This window comes from Talpa europaea (genome assembly GCF_964194135.1).
Source record: "Talpa europaea genome assembly, chromosome: 12".
Taxonomy (NCBI): Eukaryota; Metazoa; Chordata; class Mammalia; order Eulipotyphla; family Talpidae; genus Talpa; species Talpa europaea.
Genome location: NC_140079.1, coordinates 74,251,118 through 74,270,587, shown reverse-complemented (window position 1 = coordinate 74,270,587; position 19,470 = coordinate 74,251,118). Strand labels below are relative to the sequence as shown.

The following is a 19,470-nucleotide window of genomic DNA, read 5'->3' as shown; positions in this document are numbered from 1 at the left end:
ATATAGTTCCAAGAGATACATAAAATAGGCTCCTAGAAAATGGGAGCAGCATTCACATGAAAGAAAATCTCCACTCTAAATAATGGAGGGTGAACAGGGAATGCATCCTGGAACATACTCTACATTAATCAAATAATAGAACATGAACACACTGATCCTGTTGAGTGGACAGGAGGCATAAGTATTAGAAACAGACTATTAAAAAAAAAAAAAAAACACTATTGCATATGAGTGCCAAAACCACAGTAGTAACAATGGGTAATGTGAAGAAATACTGCAGACCAACTTAGGGTTAGAATCACAAGATAATATCGAGCTTTTTAAGGAATCATTCAAAAGATCCATACACTAGCTCTATGTAATATGAGCTTGATTTCAGTAAAAGTGCAACTTGTGAGAAGGTTACGCAAAAGAGGTTAGGATGACTGGACTCATACTATTAGTTAGTAGAGGTAAGGAGAAGGGTATTAAAGAGGTACAATCATTGGCATTCCCCATTAGAGGGTCAAACAGAAGAGGTCATCCAAGACAACGAAGAATTTGACACTAATAACTAAAATATGATGCAATTAACAACAGCAACAACAAACCAGAAGACACAGATGGGTAGCCTATACATAAACATATGCATATACATACATACGTACACAAACACACACACTATATATAAACAAGCACAGAATTCAGCATAAAATCAGTACTGCTTAGCTGGGAAGGATACATTCCAAGATTCCCAGAGGATGCCTGAAACCACAGATGTACTGAACCCTATGTACACTAAATATAGAGGTAAATGTTTTACTATAATGTTTTCAATGATTTCTGACATAAGATCGTTCTTCATCTCTAATGTAAGCATTTATTGCTCTAAATTCCCCTGTGAGCACTGCTTGAGTTACTTCCCAAATACAACGTTTTACTTATAAGTCAGTGCTATGTATTTTTTAATTCCTTTGAGACTTCCTCAAAAATCTGTTATTTTTTTAGGAACATATTCTTTACTTTCCACATATTTTGAGATGTTCCTTTCATTTCTATTACTGATTTCTAGTTTGATTTCATTGTGACCAGAGGACACACTGTAAAAGATTTCAATTCTAGTAAATCTGCTCAGGTTTGTTTCAAGGCCTAAGACATAGTCTATCTTGGTGAATGTTCCATAGACATTCAGAAAAAAAAATGCATATTCTGCTGCTGCTGGGTAGTAAGGTCTACATCAATTCGACCCGAATGATTAACTGCAATTTGTATCTTTTTCCTGCCATTCAACCATGTCAGTTGTTACTTGATTTATTTTGACCTCTGATGTGTAGTGTATATTCATTTCATGTGGATATGTCCTTCTTATTAGGATGTCTCTAGTATTGTTTTGCACTCTATTCAACCTAGTAGTAATATAGGTACTCCTGCTCTTTGGATTGCTATTTGTTTTTCTAATCTTTTACTCAATCTACTACCAATGCCTCTGAATTGGGGTCATTCTATTTAATCTATTCCATTAATCTCCAGTACTTGGAATATTTAGAATATATACATTTAAAGTTACTACTGATATATCAGCCCTTAAGCCTGCTATTTATTATTTATTTCCTATTCATTTCCTATTCTTTCTCCTGTTAATCTTCTCTTGAGTTCCTGGCAAGTTCTTTAAACACTTTTTTGGATTTCATCCTAATTTACTTTGTGTTTTTCAGTGCATCTCTTTGTATAGTTTTTGTAGTGATTGTATCTCTTTTTATAGTCTTTATAGTGGTAGATCTGAGTATTACAATAATACATGAATTATCACATGTCAATTATCTCTTTATTTTTAGACAAGACTGTGCTTTATTACATGCATAATTACAAATCCGTGCTAAGTGCATATGTACAAGGAGATAGTGAGACCCCCTACTCTCTACCTATCCTAAAAAAACAAGTAAAATTGGCCTGTATTTACTGCTGGGACTGAGACTCACCAAGAGTTATTTTGATGGCTCGAGGCATTGGAAAGAGGCACTCCGTGACAAGAATTAGCTCAGGTGGAGAACCCCCTTTCTTTGTGACCTGAGACTCCCCACTCCCACACTGACAGCCCTGGGAGCTGTCAGGGACACTGGTCAGGGGAACCTGCCACACAAGCATCCTGACTAGCCTGCTGGCCTAAGACTCCCCTCCTCCAGCGAGAGAACCCCCTCAAAAGGTCAATCTGCAGAAATCCTTTCCACATGCCTTCAGATAGCACCAGCGAGATCAAGGGGAGCCCAAGCAATATTATACTGCAAAGGCTCTGAAAATTAAGCTGATATTGGAATCATAAGGCATGAAAGTCATTTAGGACGCACATGCTCAACCTACACAAAGTGACTACCTGCTAAAATGAAATAATTAAATAGAATCTAAAGTCTCCTGACATAGTAGGCAAAATGTTTGTGATGCAAGAAAAAAATCATCTGTCATACCAAAACCAAGAAAATCATTACTTGAACAAAATAATGAATTGCCACCAACACCAGATGAAACAAATGAATAGACCAAGTAGAATAATCTGACAAGCATTTAAAAGTAGCTATCATGGGCCTCCCCAGTGGTGCAGCGGTTGAGCGCTGGGTTGCGAAGCTGCCCGCAGCCTCTGCAGTGCCGGTTCGATCCCCGGCTGCTCCCTGGCCACCTGAGGAGGGTCCCACATGGGGCGCAGACCTCTCCTGCCGCCCGCTGCTCTCCTCAGCAGTGTGCTTCGGTCCTTCTGCCTGTTCTGCTCCCAGCTCTGGCTCTGGTGAATTCTCTCACCCTCCCGCGCTTCTGACTGTACCCAGTGCATGTATAAACAAAACAAACAAATAAACAAATTAAAAAAAAAATGTGCTTTAAAAAAAAAAAGCAGCTATCATAAAAATTCTTCAGCAATTAATTCTTATAAATTAATTCTCTTGAAACAATGAAAAAATAAAAATTCTCAGAAAAGAACGGAGTTATAAAAACAAAAAACAAGAGAGAATTATAAAATTGAAGAACAGAGTAACATAAGTGAAAAAGTCAGTGGAATGGCTCAGTAGTACATTGGAGATGAGATGATACAATCAGTATCCTTACCAGACCAACAGAATGATCTATGAACACTATAGGCTAATATAATTGATCAAATCTGAGTGACAGAGAAAGCTAACCCAAACAGGATAAATCCATGCCAAACACACCTTAAAATTCATGACTTGACTACTGACGAAAGAATAAAATTTTGGGATTCCCTGGAAGATGGTGGTATTCAAAGACCCTGAGCTCACTTTCTCCCTTGAACACTTTAAATAGATACCTACATATGGAGTAATCCCCTTGAAAAATAAAAGGCAAAAAGACACATCATCAAAAGACAAAGGACACACTGATTACTGGCAGAAATGACAGAGATGTGATCTTACCCAGAACCCCACCCCTGCAGAGTGACTCACAGCAATTGTTGTGACTTGCAGGAACAAACAGATGTTGGGGCCAGCACTCTCAAATAGCAAAACTAAAGCCATGAAGAAGTCAAGCTTCCTTGCACATTCATCAGGCAGACCTTTCTGCTATCCTGGTTTAAGCATCCAACCCAATGTTTGTCCAAAACAAAGTTAAAGCTCTGGGCCCCGGCCGTCCATACAAGGAGTGCCCAGGCACTGACAGCCAGAGAAATCTGCATTCCTGGGCCTTACTAAGCTGTAACAATTGTAGAATAGTTCCTGGCAGAAATCTACTCCCAAGGCACTAAGGTGCTGTTTTGGCTAATCCAGAGAAACAAACACAGAATAAAGCAAAATGGAAAACACAGATAAACACATCTCAAATGAAAGAGTAAGATAATGAAAGGGAGAGAAGTAACTGACCTGATGGACAGCTCAAAGCATGATCATAGAGACAGTCACTGAACTCAGGAGAAGAGTAGATAAACAAAGCAAGACTGCCAACAAAGAGAAGACTGAAGAACCTGTCTGACTTTAGTAACTGGGTAATGCTGGCCTCTTAAAGTGAGTCAGGAAACATTCCCTCCACTTCAGTTTTTTGGAAAAATTTTAGAAGAACAGGTATTAAATTATTTTTTAACGTTTGATCAGAATTGGCCATGGTAATCTCTGGTTTGGACATTTGCTTATTAGAAGGCAGTGATATTAAAAAAGAAGAAGAAGAAGAAGAAAGAAAGAAAAAAAGTGGCAGGCCAATATCTGATAAAAGGTTTTTAAATCTTTAAAAAAAATTTTAACAAACCAAATAAAACAATAACAAAACAAACACCATGAACAAATGCAATTTATTTCAGAAATGCAAAAATACTTCAACGTGTGTAGCTCAAACCACACTATACAACACATCAGCCAAATATTGGCCACACATTAAATCTTAGGAGATTTAAAAAAGATAGATACACAAAGTATCTTCTCTGATCACAATGGAATGAGATTAGAAATCAATGATGTAAAGGAAACTGGAAAAGTCACAAAATTGTGAAACTTAACACACTTTCAAACAACCAGTGGGTCAAAGAAATCACAAAGGAATAATTGGAAAATACAGAGATGAGTGAAAATGAAAACACAACATACCAAAGGAGGACTCATGGGATGCACAGAAAGCAGTGCTAAGGGGGACATGTACAGCTATAAACAAAGATAAAACTCAAATCAGCAACCTAACTTCACAATTTAAGGAACTAGAAAAAGAACTAAACCCCATGCTAGTAGAAGGAAGGACATAATAAATATTAGAGCAGAGAAATGAAATGCAGAACAGAAAAACAGAGAAAAACAGTGAAATGTTGGTTCTTTGTTAAAAAAAAAAAATCAACAAACCTTTAACTAGATGAATTTTAAAAAGATATGAATAACTAAAATCAGAAATAAAAGTGGGGACACTACTGATTCTATGGAAATAAAAAGGGAATGCAGCTACCATGCTGAAAAGAAGCAAATCTAGACTACTTAGAGCAAAACAGAGGCAAATGCACCCTTGTCAATAAAAACTGTCAGACATGAGTGAGGTCCCAGAACCAGATGATACTGGTTACCTATACAGAAGTGGTTGTGGTTTGTTGATTTGGTGTGGCAGGGAAAACAGTCAGAGTACAGTAGGACAATGTTTGAACTGCAGAAAGCTGTCAGCTAAAACAACTGTCATGGCACAGATATGGATTTAGATCAGAATGCAGAGAGAGACACAGGGAGCGTGATTTTTTTTTTTCTTTTCTCAGTTCTGGGTCAAAGAGTATTGCATGAACAATAAAGGGTCCGACAAGCATTCTGTCAAGTGCTTGTGGCTTTGCCATCTTCATTTTCTAAACCTCTAACACCTAAACAGAACCCTGGAGAGTGGAATTTTTACAGCAGAGAAACATGACTTTAAGAATAGTGAAGGAAGACTTGCCTATTTGATGATCTAATTTAACTGACCTTTTTCTGTCTTTACCACTGTAGTATCCTGGATGGAAAATAAATGTTTATTATAAATGTGTGTGTACAGCATATATTGCTCTTACATAGTATGCATGGATACACACACACACACACACACACACAGTAGCCTCCCTTATTCACAGGAGGTAAGTTCCAAGACATCCAAAGTGGATGCCTGAAACTGGATAATACTAAACCCTATATATACTATGTTTTTTCCTACACATACATACCTGTGATAAAGTTTAATCTATATATCAGGCACAGTAAGAAATTAACAATAATTTAAAAATATAACAATATACTGTAATAAAAATTATGTAAATATGTTTGCTTGTGTGCGTGCAGGTGTTTTCTCTCTCAAAATCCTTTAATGCATGTATTTTCAGACTGTAGTTTACTGTGGGTAAATGAAACCACAAAGCAAAAGTGCAAATAAGGGGGACTATTGTATACATCCATAGCATATATTACAGCTTCTACTTTTCATTGTGAATGTGGCTTTATTACTGTAGAGTAAAAGTGGCAATATAGAAATATCACAAAGACTACCTAAGTCCCATGTCACAGAGAGTATAACAAATGGAAATGTGACACTACTACACCACAGTCATCAGCAGATATGAGTGCTTTCTATGTCCCTAGAGATAATGAGAAAAGTAACAGGGCTATGAGGACTACTTCAATGAACTTATAATTCAGCTTGGTGAAGAGTCCCTCTTCTGTCTTTGTTTTGTATGTCTTTTCCTGGTTCTCTCCCCAATCTCATGTAAAACTCCAATAAATGCAAATGCAGTTCAGAAGCTGACTTGATAATAGTCAATTTATATACACTTATTTTCTCTCTACTTGTTCTATTACTTAGAGAGCAAAGTTGAAGACTCCAAATAACTGTATGTTCATTTCTCACTTCAGTTCTATCAGTTTTTGCCTTGTATTTTGAAGCTCAAATGTGAGGCACACACACATATAGGAATGTTAAGTCTTCTTGGTGAATCCTTTTATCATTTACATAATGGACTCTTTATCTATGGTAAAAGTCCTTGTTCAGAAGTTTATATTGTCAACTATTAATATAATCATCCCAGTTTTCTTTTAATTGGTTTTTCCATATTATAATTTCCCCCCACCACCCTATTTTGCCTTCACTTTCTTTAGCATTTCTCTTCTCCAATGACACTGAATTCTCTTAAAATTTTGTAGACTTCATAATGTCTGTATTTTGTTTTCATTCCTAAAGTCGTGAATTGACTTCTTTCCTTTCAGTGCTTTAAAGATAGGTTGTTTATTGTCTTCTTGATTTCATCATCTCTAATGAAAAATTCTCAGATCTTTGCTCCCATATACTGAGTTCTGCCAAAGAACACTACGTTGGGGGACGGGAGCATCTGTAAGTCTTATTTAAATGTCTGGACACAGTAAGTGCTGATAAAGCACATGGTCAACACTTGAGAACAGTGTGAAGTCTAGTATATGGAGATGAATAATGTAGGTAACAGTTGAAAAACAATCACATCCTGAGGTGCTGATAGGACACAAAGGAAACACAACCTGGGTAGCGCAAGAAGGAAGTTATTAACACCACATGACCAGGTACAAGTATAAGAATTGTTATATCAGTGCCTATTTTTTTCCTTGATTTGATATATATAATTATTTCCCTCTCCTCCAATTACGTAAAGTGGGTTGGTGGTAGTTAGCCTTATGACTTCATCCTTTGATACACAGGCTCTCAAAAGAGTATTTATTCTCTCCTCTAAAAGAGAGTGAATACATCCTCCCTTGCATGAATAATAGTTCTAACAGATTAGGTAGAAGCAAACACTTTGCTTCTATTACTGCCTGAAAGAGTAAATACAAGTAGAACGATGTCTATAAATGCAGAGTATACAAAGCAGAAGACTGTGAAGACAAGGTCTATTAATACTCAATATTAATTAATACTAGGCCTACGCTTCCAAGCAGGGGCTAAAAGCCCTGCCACCACATTTCTTAGTTTCCCTCGTCTGAAAGGCATTGATTTAGACACCAACCGTAAGAGAAACTTATGCAAGATTTAGAAAGCAAAAAAGGAAAAACTATTATTCCTCTCTGTCAGCAGCAGGCAAATAAATACAAGGGCATATAGCAAATGTCGAGTTTGCAGCAGCTTGTAAGCGAGCTCCTAGGAAACATTCGCTCCAATGCTGCCAAGAGCCCAGGTCACTTGAAACAGTGTCCTTTGAGTCTAGCACTTTTTGATTTTTAAAGCCAGAAGCAGGTCTCTCTGACCTTTACTAACCCAGGACTTTCAATGGCTCTGTAAGCATTTTGTTTACTTTATTAAATCTGTTCTTGCTGAAATACACAGGGTGGTTTCTATTTTCCTGACACAGATGGGTAGAACTTGGTCAGGTGGAGATTACAAGTGGGAAGAGAAGCAGTACACAATGAGTGAAGGTTAAAACAAAAATCACAGTTGAGCAAGTGGGTCAGAAGTGTACTAAAGAAGCATTTCCCTGAGTTCACAGCTTTATTCTACTAACTCATTCATTTAACAAAAGTTTACTAAGAATTAGTACATGTCAGGCTCCTCTTTTGGTGTTACAAATAAAAATAAAGACAATTAGGTTGCAGGAGGGTGAAAAGAGAAGGAAAGAGACAGATCATAAACAAACATATCATCTACTAAGTGGTAATAAATGCTGTGGAGAAATCCCAAGAGACATGCTGAAGGGATAAGAGAGAAGGTTGTTATTTTTCTATAAGGCAGTGAAGGAAAAGCCTGTGTGATGGAGGTTCTTTGAGCAGATATCTTACAAAGCAAAAGACCAAAAGAGGGCCTCCCCGGTGGCGCAGTGGGATGAGCTCAGTGCTGTAGAGCTCTCTGCAGCCTCTGCAGCTGGCCAGGGAGCTACCCACATGGCGAGGCAGACCTCTCCTGTCTCACCCGCTGCTCCCCTCAGCAGTGTATTTCAGTGTATCCACCTGTTCCACTCCCCACTCTGTCTCTGGTGAATCCAATCACCCTCCCATGCCTCTGGCCTGTACCCCAGCTCTTGTATAAATAAATAAATCTTTTGGGGGAAAAAAAAAAAAGAGACCAAAAAACCTGTGAGGAGTTCGTACTCAGTGTATTCAGGGAATAGCAAAGGCTAGTAAGAGTAGACTGGAGCATGAAGACCTGATCACAGACAGCATTGGTGGCTACTATGAGTATTTATTTCTGATAGGACCCCCTAGAGGTTCTGAATAAGAGAAAGAATGACTTGGCTGCTGTGTAGGGAGCAGAGAGTGGAAAACAAGAATGGAACCAGAGAACACAGTTAAAAGATCACTTACATAATACAGTGACAGTCCCTTGGATCCAAATATAGCAGTGTAAATAGAGAAAAGCAGTTGGATTCTAGATATGTTTTGAAGAGAAGATCTGTTCATAAAAAAGCTGTGGCAGAGTAAAAAAACAAAACCAACTCCGCCCCCTTCCCCCCCAAAAAAAACCCCAGAAGAATAAAAATGAATCCCAGGTTTCTGACCTGAGCAACTGATAGGATATTGCCATTAACTAAGAAGGTAAAGACTGAGAGGAGCAGACTTAGGAATCCAGTTTTTGATATAATAAGTTTGAGATGCCTATTACACATCCAAACTGCTATGCTGAATGAGAAGTAATGAGAGCCACTACAGATCTCTGAGACAGAATGGCTAGATGAAAACTATACTTCAGAGGCTAGTCTGGTTAACGTCAGATGAATCAGGCACAGGAGACCGACTGGACAGCTTCAGTGGAAGTGGGAAGAAGAGGGAAAAAGATAGGCTGCACTGGTGGGGAGGACCACCTGAACTTTAAGAGTGGCAAAGAAAACAGACTGGGGCAGAGGGGCCTCGATGGGGTCTACTCCCTGGAGATATCGTGGACATTTCTGGAAATATTTTTGTCACCACTATGGCTGAGAGGTACTACTGGCATTAAGTGGGTGGGAGCAGGTGTTTCACATCTCCTGAAGTGTTAAGAACATGTGCAAAAAAAAAAAAGTGTTTAGTCCACTTCCTTTCGAATGACTCACCAAAATTAACTATCTAAGCCTAGATTCTTACTACATTTTATGGATAAAATATATTCTGCACAACTTTACTACACACTGAATCTTGCAGGAATGCAACTACTTTGTAAACCAATGGAAGAGAAGACTCTTTTATGTGAAATTTTATAAGAAATTTCAACATTTTTAAAAGTCATAAAAGAGAAAACGTTGTTTCTAGTATTTAGGTAACTGATAAAATACCTATATCTGTGTTACATTTGTAGGCATTTCCTATAAACACATCACAGAAGAAATTTGAGGCACTTTTGGTAAATATCTGAAATGCAAGATTCTAAAACAACAAAAGCAAGTTATTTTAAAAGTCATTGTGGTCATTCTATATAATGTCAATTTTTAAAACACAATGAGGAGGTATCTATCTTGCAGTAATTATCTGAAATTGATATTGTTTATTCCGAGGTTGCCAGTCATGTTTAAACCTTACTTTGAAACAAATCAGAGGCCATCATACTTCTCTCCGCCATTCTTGATACCATTTCTGTTTCCAATTTATCCTGCATTTCCAATGTCACTTAAAGGATATAGTCTCCAAAGTTTTGTTACAAATCGGAGGCAGAATGTAGATCTCAACAAGATATGGAATTTCAAGACAGAAGATATATTTTCCATGACAATTCATTACGACTTCTCCCAAGTTATAACAGGAAATTGTTCTGACTCAACAGTTATAAATGAGACCCCCACTCACTTGCAAGTCTATTCTACTTTCTTGTTTCTTTATTTTGAGAATCTATAATTTCCTGGCATATTACCCCTATTTCAGTTAGGTTATTTCCCTCCTTCTCTTATGATACACAAATAAGCCTGGCTTGTTATTACCTTCTGCACAGAATGAGGGGCAGTGTCTCCTCTGGTATATAAGGCCCCAAGCACCCTAGCATTAACAATACAGAAAATAAGGACATACAGTTAATATAACTGGCTCTGTGATGAAAGGATGCCAAGTATAGAATCTAGAAAAACAAGAGATAATATAGAAATAATTCACAGGCTAATTCTAATATTCACATGGAAATGCAAAGGACTCAGAAGAGTGGAGACAATCTTGGACTTAATGTAGAAACAATCTTGGAATAAAAAAAAAAAGACAAAATTTATACTGCATGATTTCAGACTTACTGTAAGGCTACAGTAATCAAGACAAGGTGGAATGGCAAAAGGACTGTCAGACACATCAATGGGATAGAATAAGAGGAATCCAGAAATAAGACTGGTTTAATCTTCTGCAAATTCCTAAAAGTAATTCAATAATGAAAGGGAAGTCTTTTTTCAATAAATAGTGCTAAAACATCTGAATAGCCACATGAAGGGCAAGAGGGCACGGAGGAACAACTCTTGACCTTTACTTACACCAATCATAAAAAATAATTAACAATGAGCCACAGACCAAAGCAGAAAAGCTGAAAGTATATATGGAGAGTCCAGAAGAAAATACAAAATATCTTTGTGACCTTGAAGTTGAGAAAGTTTTCTTAATATATAAAAGCACTAAATATGATTGTAATAATGCACACCTGTAGCCTATATAACATTATAAACCAGTGTTACCGCGATTAAAAAAAAAAGCACAGACCATAAAAGAGAAAAAGAACTTGATTCAAATTAAAAACTTCAAAAGCTAATGATAAAAAAAGGAAAAAGAAACGACAAATAAGAGAAAATATTCAAAATGTAAATCTAGCAAAAGACTCATATCCACATACCTAAAAGAATTACAAATAACACTATCAATTCAGAAACCCAATTTGAGCAAATGGTGTGAATGGCCAATATGCACACAAAAAAGGTGCTCCTCATCATCAGCAGGAATCTGCAAAATACCTATTAAAGCCACAAAATGATGCTACTTCATACTCACCTGAGTAACTAAAATTTAAAAAGACTTGCAAATACCACAAGATGATGAGAAAATATAGCAACCAAAACTTTTACAAATTGCCTATACCAAGTATAAAATAGTACAAACACACTGAAAACAGATTAGGAATTTCTTATAAAGTTAAATATATACTGCTCTGTACATAGCAATTCCATTCCTAGGTTATATACCCAAAGGAAATTGAAACATATGTTCACCAAAATAGCTTTATACAAGAATGCTCATAGCAGTTCTATTCATAACAGACAAAAATTTTAATGTCTAGCAATAGGTTAAAAACTCCAGTACGTACATATTATTGAATATTACTCAACAAGAAAAAGGAATAAAAAGTACAAAATGAATGAATGTTAGAAACATGTTGAGTTTAAGAAAGCACTTACAAAGGACCATATTATATGATTCCATTCACAAGAAATTCTAGAACAGGCAAACTATAACTACAGTGATAGCCACTAGAATAACTGTTGTTTGGCTGAGGGGGAGGAGGATCCTTATTAGAAATGAGCACAAGTCAACTTACAGGGCTGAGGAAAATAATTTATATTTAATTTGATTGGTGGACAAAGGTTTTTTACATCCATGAAAATTTGCTGACATGTTCATCGAACAAATTCAATCAATACCACTACATTTTATTAGATGTAAATTATATCCTTAAATGGTAAAATTTATTGATTGCAAATAAAATCCACACAAAAATGTATAAAACAGAAATAACATTTGAATAGAAATAAATACCTTTGTCCACCTGCAAAGCTTCACCCCTGAATGGCTCCCAATCAACTGATAACCTGCAAGGAAAAACAGGGAATCAAAATTTAGCTGACTCAAAGCCTCATATCAAAAGGTAATTATAAAATTACAAGTCATTTTTTCTTTGCTTATTAAATAATAGTAGGCAACAACTCAGTGGCAGAAAACATTACAAGTTTACTTCTCCAGGAAAAACCAAAAATTTCAAAGGTACATGCATCTATAAACACAGACTCAAATACATAAAGAAACAACAGAGTAATAGTAGGCAGAGAGTTTAACCTTTCTCAGTATCTAACAGACCTCCTGGACCAAAATTCAGTACAGCTCTAAGATCTGACCAACAAAATAAACGTTATCAAGAATTTACCTAGAGCAAAAAATATACCTAGAGCACTACACTCAATAACTATAGAATGCAAGTGCCTTTCAAGAACCCATAGAACACTTATAAAATGAATCACTTGCTGGGTCATAAAGCAAAAGCAAATAATAGAGTTCAAACTAATGGCTGGGGAATTACCATCAGTGATCTTTGAAAAAAGATGAAAAACCAGATGTACAAGAGGAAATTGAAATAAAGAAATAGTGCCCAAAAAAGTAGAAAAGTCAAATTCCAGGAGCTACAGAATTCCTAACATGAATTCTCAGCACCACTCCATAACCTATCATTTAAAATTTTTGAGCCACATAAGACAAGCAAAGCATGGAAAAATCAGGCCAAGGTAATCACAAGAAGGACATCCTGATTTCAGAAAGTATTTAATAAAGTTTCTCATGAGGTTTCAAGTAATAAGCCACAAATATCCTAAGTCTCTAACACAAAAAAGACTCTTGACTTATAGTCAAATGAGGCAAATAAAGAAACACTGACTAGATGATGGCATAAGTAGATCAGTCGCTGGTTAAGCATCCATATTCACAATGGAATGATTAGTGGAATAATGTCAATTTGGATTACAAGGCTCTGATGACAACCTTACGGGGCTTTGTCTTTTATCCTCTTCCATATTTATGTAACACTTTCCATAGACATAAACAAAGCTCTGCTCATCTACTTAAAGATGGAACTGAGCCCAACTGAATAGCTAACCTCAGGTACAAAGTAAGCATTTAAAAGATTCCTAGAGAAAACTCTAGTTCTTCTTTTGGATTCCCACGTTACTTGCCCTTCATACCACTGTGATGGAAAGCACACTCCATTATATTTGTTCTTCATAAAGTTCTCTCTCAAGATATACATGTTTCTAAAAAATTTAGGTATTTAGGTAGGTATGAAAAAACTGCACAGTAACAGGATGGAGAGGTCTGTAGCAACAGTTTTCCAAACACAAAACATCATGCAACGAATGAAGGTGATACCAGACATGGGGAAACATGTAAGGTGGACCCTACCATTTGTCCAGCTACCTGCCTTTAAGTTTCCAGGATGTGCAGCAAGGGAGAGGCAACCCAAACAAAGTCAGTATTCTCCCTGAGTGTCGAACAAGGAAGCAAGAGTCAGGGGAGTCTATGTGTCTACAGTTTGCAGACTGAGTACATCAAAGAGAACAACCACACAGAGACTGAACTCAAGAATTTGCAGTCATCCCATCATGCAGCTGCCTGAGAGCTGTTTAGTATGTATCTGAAAGAAAACTACCCAAGAATGGGAAAAAACCATCTGAAAAGATGAGAGGCATGTCTGGTGCTCACAGCAGGCCGAAAATTATACCTGTTCCTAGCAGTCAGACAGGAAACCTCAAGATTCACAAGGCATTGGGCAGAGTCCACAGCAATGTTTCGCCTCTATAGTGGGGAATAATTACCCATACACTGAGCCAATTCTGGTCTCACCTAACAAGTCATAAAAGCAAGATTCAAAGATTCTAACTGTTTCATCCCAGAACAAAGTTCAAGAATGTTTATAAGAATACAAAAACATTTAGTCCCCAATAAGGTAAAATTGGGTCTGGCATACAATCAAAGACTCCTAAGCATGCAAACAGATAAGAAAACACAACCAGAAATGAGGAAACTAATTCAGCAACTAAAACTGACCTAGCAATGATATAAATGTTAGCAAAAGGGGCATTAACACAGCTGAAATAACATTCCATTGGCTCAAAAAGTTGAGATGTGAAAAATATAAAAATATCCAAACTGAACTTCTAGAGATAAGGACTACAATGTCAAACCTGAAACATACATTGGTTGATGAAACATTAAACACTAAAAAGGAAAAGATTACTAATTAAACTTGCAGACAATAGAAATTATCCAAAAATGAAGACAGAAAAAGAATTTTTTTAAAAAAGAATACCAGCCAGCTGTGGGTCAATGTTAAATGGAATATTGAAAATGGACTTGCAGTTCAAAGATAGAGTAGAAAGGGGTGACAGAAAACTATTTGAAGAAATCATGGCCAAAATTTGTCCAAATATGATAAAAACACAAAATGTACAGATCAAGAAGCTCAGTGAATCCCAAGGAAAAGAAACATGAAGAAAACCACATTGAAACACCAAATTAAGTTGCTCAAAATCAGTAATAAAGGAAAAAATCTTAAAACACAGTTGGTGACGAAAAACATTACACTCAAAGGAACTAGCAAAAAATGACTACAAAGGTCTCATCAGAAGCAATATGAGCAACGGTACAGTGGAACAACGCCTTTAAAGCATTGAAAGGTAAACTGGTCAATCTACATTTCTATACCTACCAAAAAAAAGCCTTCAAAAGTGAAGGCAAAAGAAAGCTTTTCTCAGTATATAAAAGTTAAAATAATTCATCACCAACAAACCCACACTATAAGAAATACTAAAAGAAATCCTCCCAGCAGAAAGAAAAGATTATGAGAGATCTACGAAAGGAATAAAACGTACTGAAAGTGGTAACAACATGAGTCAATATAAAAGATTGCTTTTAATTACTTAAATCTTTAATAGAAAACATGAAGCAGTATTATACCATTCAAAGATACACTATGACATGATACAGGTATAGCATAAAACCTCAAGCAACAACTATATAAAATAATAGTGCTATAGTTAACAAGGTAACAACGGCTATAAAACAGAATCATTTAAAATTAACCTAAAAGGCAAAAACACAGGAAACAGGAAATCAAAAACCAAATTGAGACAAATAGAAAATAGCAAGATGAAAGATTTTAATCTATCCTAAAAATCACTTTATTCTAAATACCCTAATTAAAAGACTCTTTTACATGTATTTTGTGTATGTAAAAATAAATTTATTTGAAAATTTACACATTTATATGTGAAATCTATATACTTTACCTGTCTCTTCTAGCATGCTGAAGGTTCCCTAAAGGCAATACTATAGCCTATGTTAATCTGCATTGCCAGAACTCTAATTTTAAAAGGTCCTCAATAAATATGGAAAGAAGAAGTCAGCCTACTAACTCCCAATTCATAACTCTTTTTTCTGCAGGAAACCCATTATTACTCATTCATTCATGTTAGTATGATTATGCACATAACAGCCTCCTTGGTAAAGTACGGCCACAAAATCTGTATCTACTTCTACATGTGACAGTTCTAACTAACCCAAACTAACATTATGTAAGCTTTCTTCTGCATTTCATAAAAATTTCCCCTAAATAAACAGTGATTTGTAGAAGCCAGTGATGGCACCTTCTACCTGCATACCTGAGCCACACTGATGGGACCATCTCAATAAACCAATCAGGAGGAGATCTGCAGCCAACAAGAGGAGCCATAGGAAAAAGACACCTTAGCTGCCACAGTAACACAACAGCACAGCTAACTAAAGAGGAACTTCATTATACCCATCTTCTTGGCAATCCTTTTTAAATGTTCCCTCTTTCAAGTATTAAGTTAGAATGCTCAAGAATGCAGCATTGTAACAATTCTTAAGGATTTTCACCTTGTTTAGTGAGAGCCTCGCGGAGAGCAGGAGTTATCATAGCTCTTCTTTCACTGGCTTCTTTCTTCACTGAATTCTTTAACAAACTAGTTTTCTCTTCCTGTTGCTCTGTTTCTCTCTATATTAAAATAAAAAGAATGAAATCCAGAATTGGCATTGTGCAATGACTCTAACAGCACAACCATCATAAACACATAGCATGGATAAAAAGATTCACAATGAAACATGGCCCACAACACTGTTGTCTCCAAAGTGCTAACACTTGCAGTTAGGCAATGATCTAAAGACATGGCAAGGGAAGGCTTTTATTTTTCCCCCAAAAAAGTAACTACAGGTGTCCCCGGTGGCGCAAGGGGTTACACACAGCACTATGAAGCAATCCGCAGCCTCTGCAGCATGAGTTTGATCCCCACAGGCGAGGGAGCAGCCCACATGGCGCAGCAGACCTCTCCTGTCTCACCCACTGCTCCCCTCAGCAGTGTGTTTCAGTAGATCTGCCTGTTCTGTTCCCCACTCAGTCTCTGGTGAATTCTCTCATCCCTGTACCTCTGGCCTGTACCCCAGTTCTTGTGTGCATAAGTAAATAAATCTTTTGTTAAAAAAAAAAGTAACTACATACTCAAACATAAAATCCAACAAAACATGAGTCAACAATCCATTTATCTAGACAATGAAGATTTTTAGCGATCTTAAATACAGACCATTGCCTAACTTTATGAAATTATTTCTCTGAATTTCAATTTTCTCACCTAAAAAGGAGGAAAAGTAATTACATCTATGGAGTAGGAATGTGTTGAAGGTTAAATGAAATAAAATCACCAGGCCTAATGCCTAATACCTAATAGGAGTTCAATACATTATAGGTACTGCTGATCATTACATCTATAAACCCCAAAACAAGTCTAAAGAGTGCCCTGCATCCCAGCCAGCCATTTGCTCAGAGACCAAGTTATTCCTCCACCTCCACCAACTGCTCCAAAGGCTCCTTTCAGTAGATTCCACAGGGAAAACTTTTCTGCAGTGACAGAAATCTTAAAGATAATTTCAAACTGGTTGTGTTTCCTTCTGATTTTGGTCACTAGAAAATTCAGCAGCCCACCTTCAATCACTGTGTAAGTCATGCATCATGCTTGTCTTGTATTCTTTACTTTACAAGATGACCCTCATTTACCCTTTACCATGACTTCTTGCTCTTCTAATAAATCTTATATATATATATATGTATATATATATTTTTAAGTTATCTCAATTTTGGAGGGGAAACATCACAGTGCTAATTAATAATAGAAGACAATGCACAGTCTGTGTTACACTTTAGAGGAAATTATACTAAGAGCGGCAAACATTCAAAAGGTCAAAGGTTTCAAACCAAATCCCAGATGCTCTCAGTGCCTGTCCATTATAGATGTCCAGTCCACAATGAAGAAGTGAGTAGATTCATGGTAATACCTTTTCCATCTAAAAATGAAAACAGGGCCTCCCCGGTGGCGCAGCGGTTGAGCGCTGGGTTGCGAAGCTGCCCGCGGCCTCTGCGGTGCTGGTTCGATCCCCAGCTGCTCCCCGGCCACCGAAGGAGGGTCCCACATGGCGCGCAGACCTCTCCTGCCGCCCGCTGCTCCCCTCAGCAGTGTACTTCGGTCCTTCAGCCTGCTCTGCTCCCCGCTCTGGCTCTGGTGAATTCTCTCACCCTCCCGCGCTTCTGACTGTACCCAGTGCATGTATAAACAAAAAAATGAACAAACAAACAAACAAATAAATAAAACATGCCTCTATAAAAAAAAATAAATAAAAAAAATAAAAATGAAAACACTTCACAGACGACTTCACATTTGAGGTCTGTGTAAACTAGGAGAGGAAAGATGTGGTCCAGTTGAATTGATAAAAATTAGTAAGATTTAGGAGACCTAAATAAGGGAACAGGAAAATGACTAATTATAATAAAGCAAAATTCAAAATCAACAAACAACTATAAACTAGAGACACACTACGAGGGGGGGAAGGGGGGAGGGGAAGAGGGATTAGGGTCAAAATAAGGGGGGATGGGAATTCTATAGGGAATATAACCAAGATGAAAATGCATACATTGTGCAAAAATGAAAAATGATGTAAAAAATATATTAAATAAATAAATAAATAAAAAGAATTGGTAAGAAGCTGGGCAACATGGAATTTGCTATATCAATCTGCCTACTTTTGTGAATGTTCAAGTTCTCCATACAAACTGTCTACACAGTGTAAAACAAGATTAAAAATTAAAATTTACAAATCAGAGAAAGAGGGGCCTCCACAGTGGCGCAAAGGATTAAATCTCAGCACTATGAAGCTATCACCAGCTACTGCAGCACAAGTTTGATCCCTGGCCAGGGAACTGACCCACATGGTGCAGCAGACCTCTCCTGTCTCGCCCGCTGCTCCCCTCAGCAGTGTATTTCAGTCAATCCACCTGTTCTGCTCCCTTTTCTGTCTCTGGTGAATCCTCTCACCTCCATGCACCGCTGCCCTCCCCCTCCCTCCCCCCTCCCCCGCTCTTGTATACATAAATAAATAAAAATAAATCTTTTTTTAAAAAATCAGAAAAAGATAAACCAGTTAAATTTGGAATTAACTTCTCTTCCTATTTTGTCACCTTAGGGACTTGCTCTGAAATAGAAAGTCAGTGAAAAATGACATTCAAGAGTCAAAAATACCAAATGAGAAACGCAAACCCACATTAAGTTCTATCTGTCCTAAAAGTCAACACTCCACACTATTAAATAAAATCAAAATGCTAAGTTAATAAACAGTTTTGCTTCTGTTAATAGTTTTCAGCTACACATTTCCAGATGGAACGGAAAAAAATTTTAAACAAACATCAATCACTTATTCTTATCTAGTATAAAAAACAATCAGCTTAATGCTGGGCACTTTATTTAAAAAGTTAAAAGATTTCAGTTATTATTTTGTTAAAAATAAAAGAATACTTTGCCTTTTTTTATTTTAAGACTTTCAGATTTAAAAGCAAAGATGTGAGTTTGAAAGGAAAGTCATGTGGTGGAGCAAAATGAACTAACCTTGACCTTGAGAGCATTTACATGGCTCTGAATTAATTCCACAGCAAGTTACTATAATTCCCTACTAATCATGCAAGAATTGATAAGAGGCAAGCTGTATTTGCCCTCAAAAGCCTGTCACCACAAAGCATCACCAGTTTATTTGCTTACCCCAAAGGCCACATAAATCCAAAATCTGATGCAGCCGATGATGACAGTGGCCTCTGAGTGCTATGCTCAGAGTCCCATAGACACCTTCTTGAGGCTTTAAATAAAAATTTCTGACCCATATGAAATAAATACACTTTTAAAGAATGACCATGGAACACCATCCATGTCCCATCACTAGAGAAATTACCTATTATAAAATAGGACTGTAGCTCCAGATTCAATCATTTAGACACAAAATTTATATGGAAAGAAATCAG

General features: G+C 36.9%; 1 protein-coding gene across 1 annotated transcript in view; it reads right to left on the bottom strand.

The window, feature by feature from the left end:
* Positions 1 to 12,023: 12,023 nt before the first annotated feature.
* The window catches only part of LOC311181700 (S-adenosyl-L-methionine-dependent tRNA 4-demethylwyosine synthase TYW1-like), a gene marked incomplete at both ends in the record, with an annotated part of 31,275 nt that continues 23,828 nt past the window's right edge, over positions 12,024 to 19,470 (bottom strand). The window contains 2 exons of the mRNA XM_084250140.1: positions 12,024 to 12,160; positions 16,014 to 16,131. Coding sequence (XP_084106266.1) covers positions 12,024 to 12,160; positions 16,014 to 16,131 — 255 coding nt within the window. The remainder of the gene's footprint in view (positions 12,161 to 16,013; positions 16,132 to 19,470) is intronic.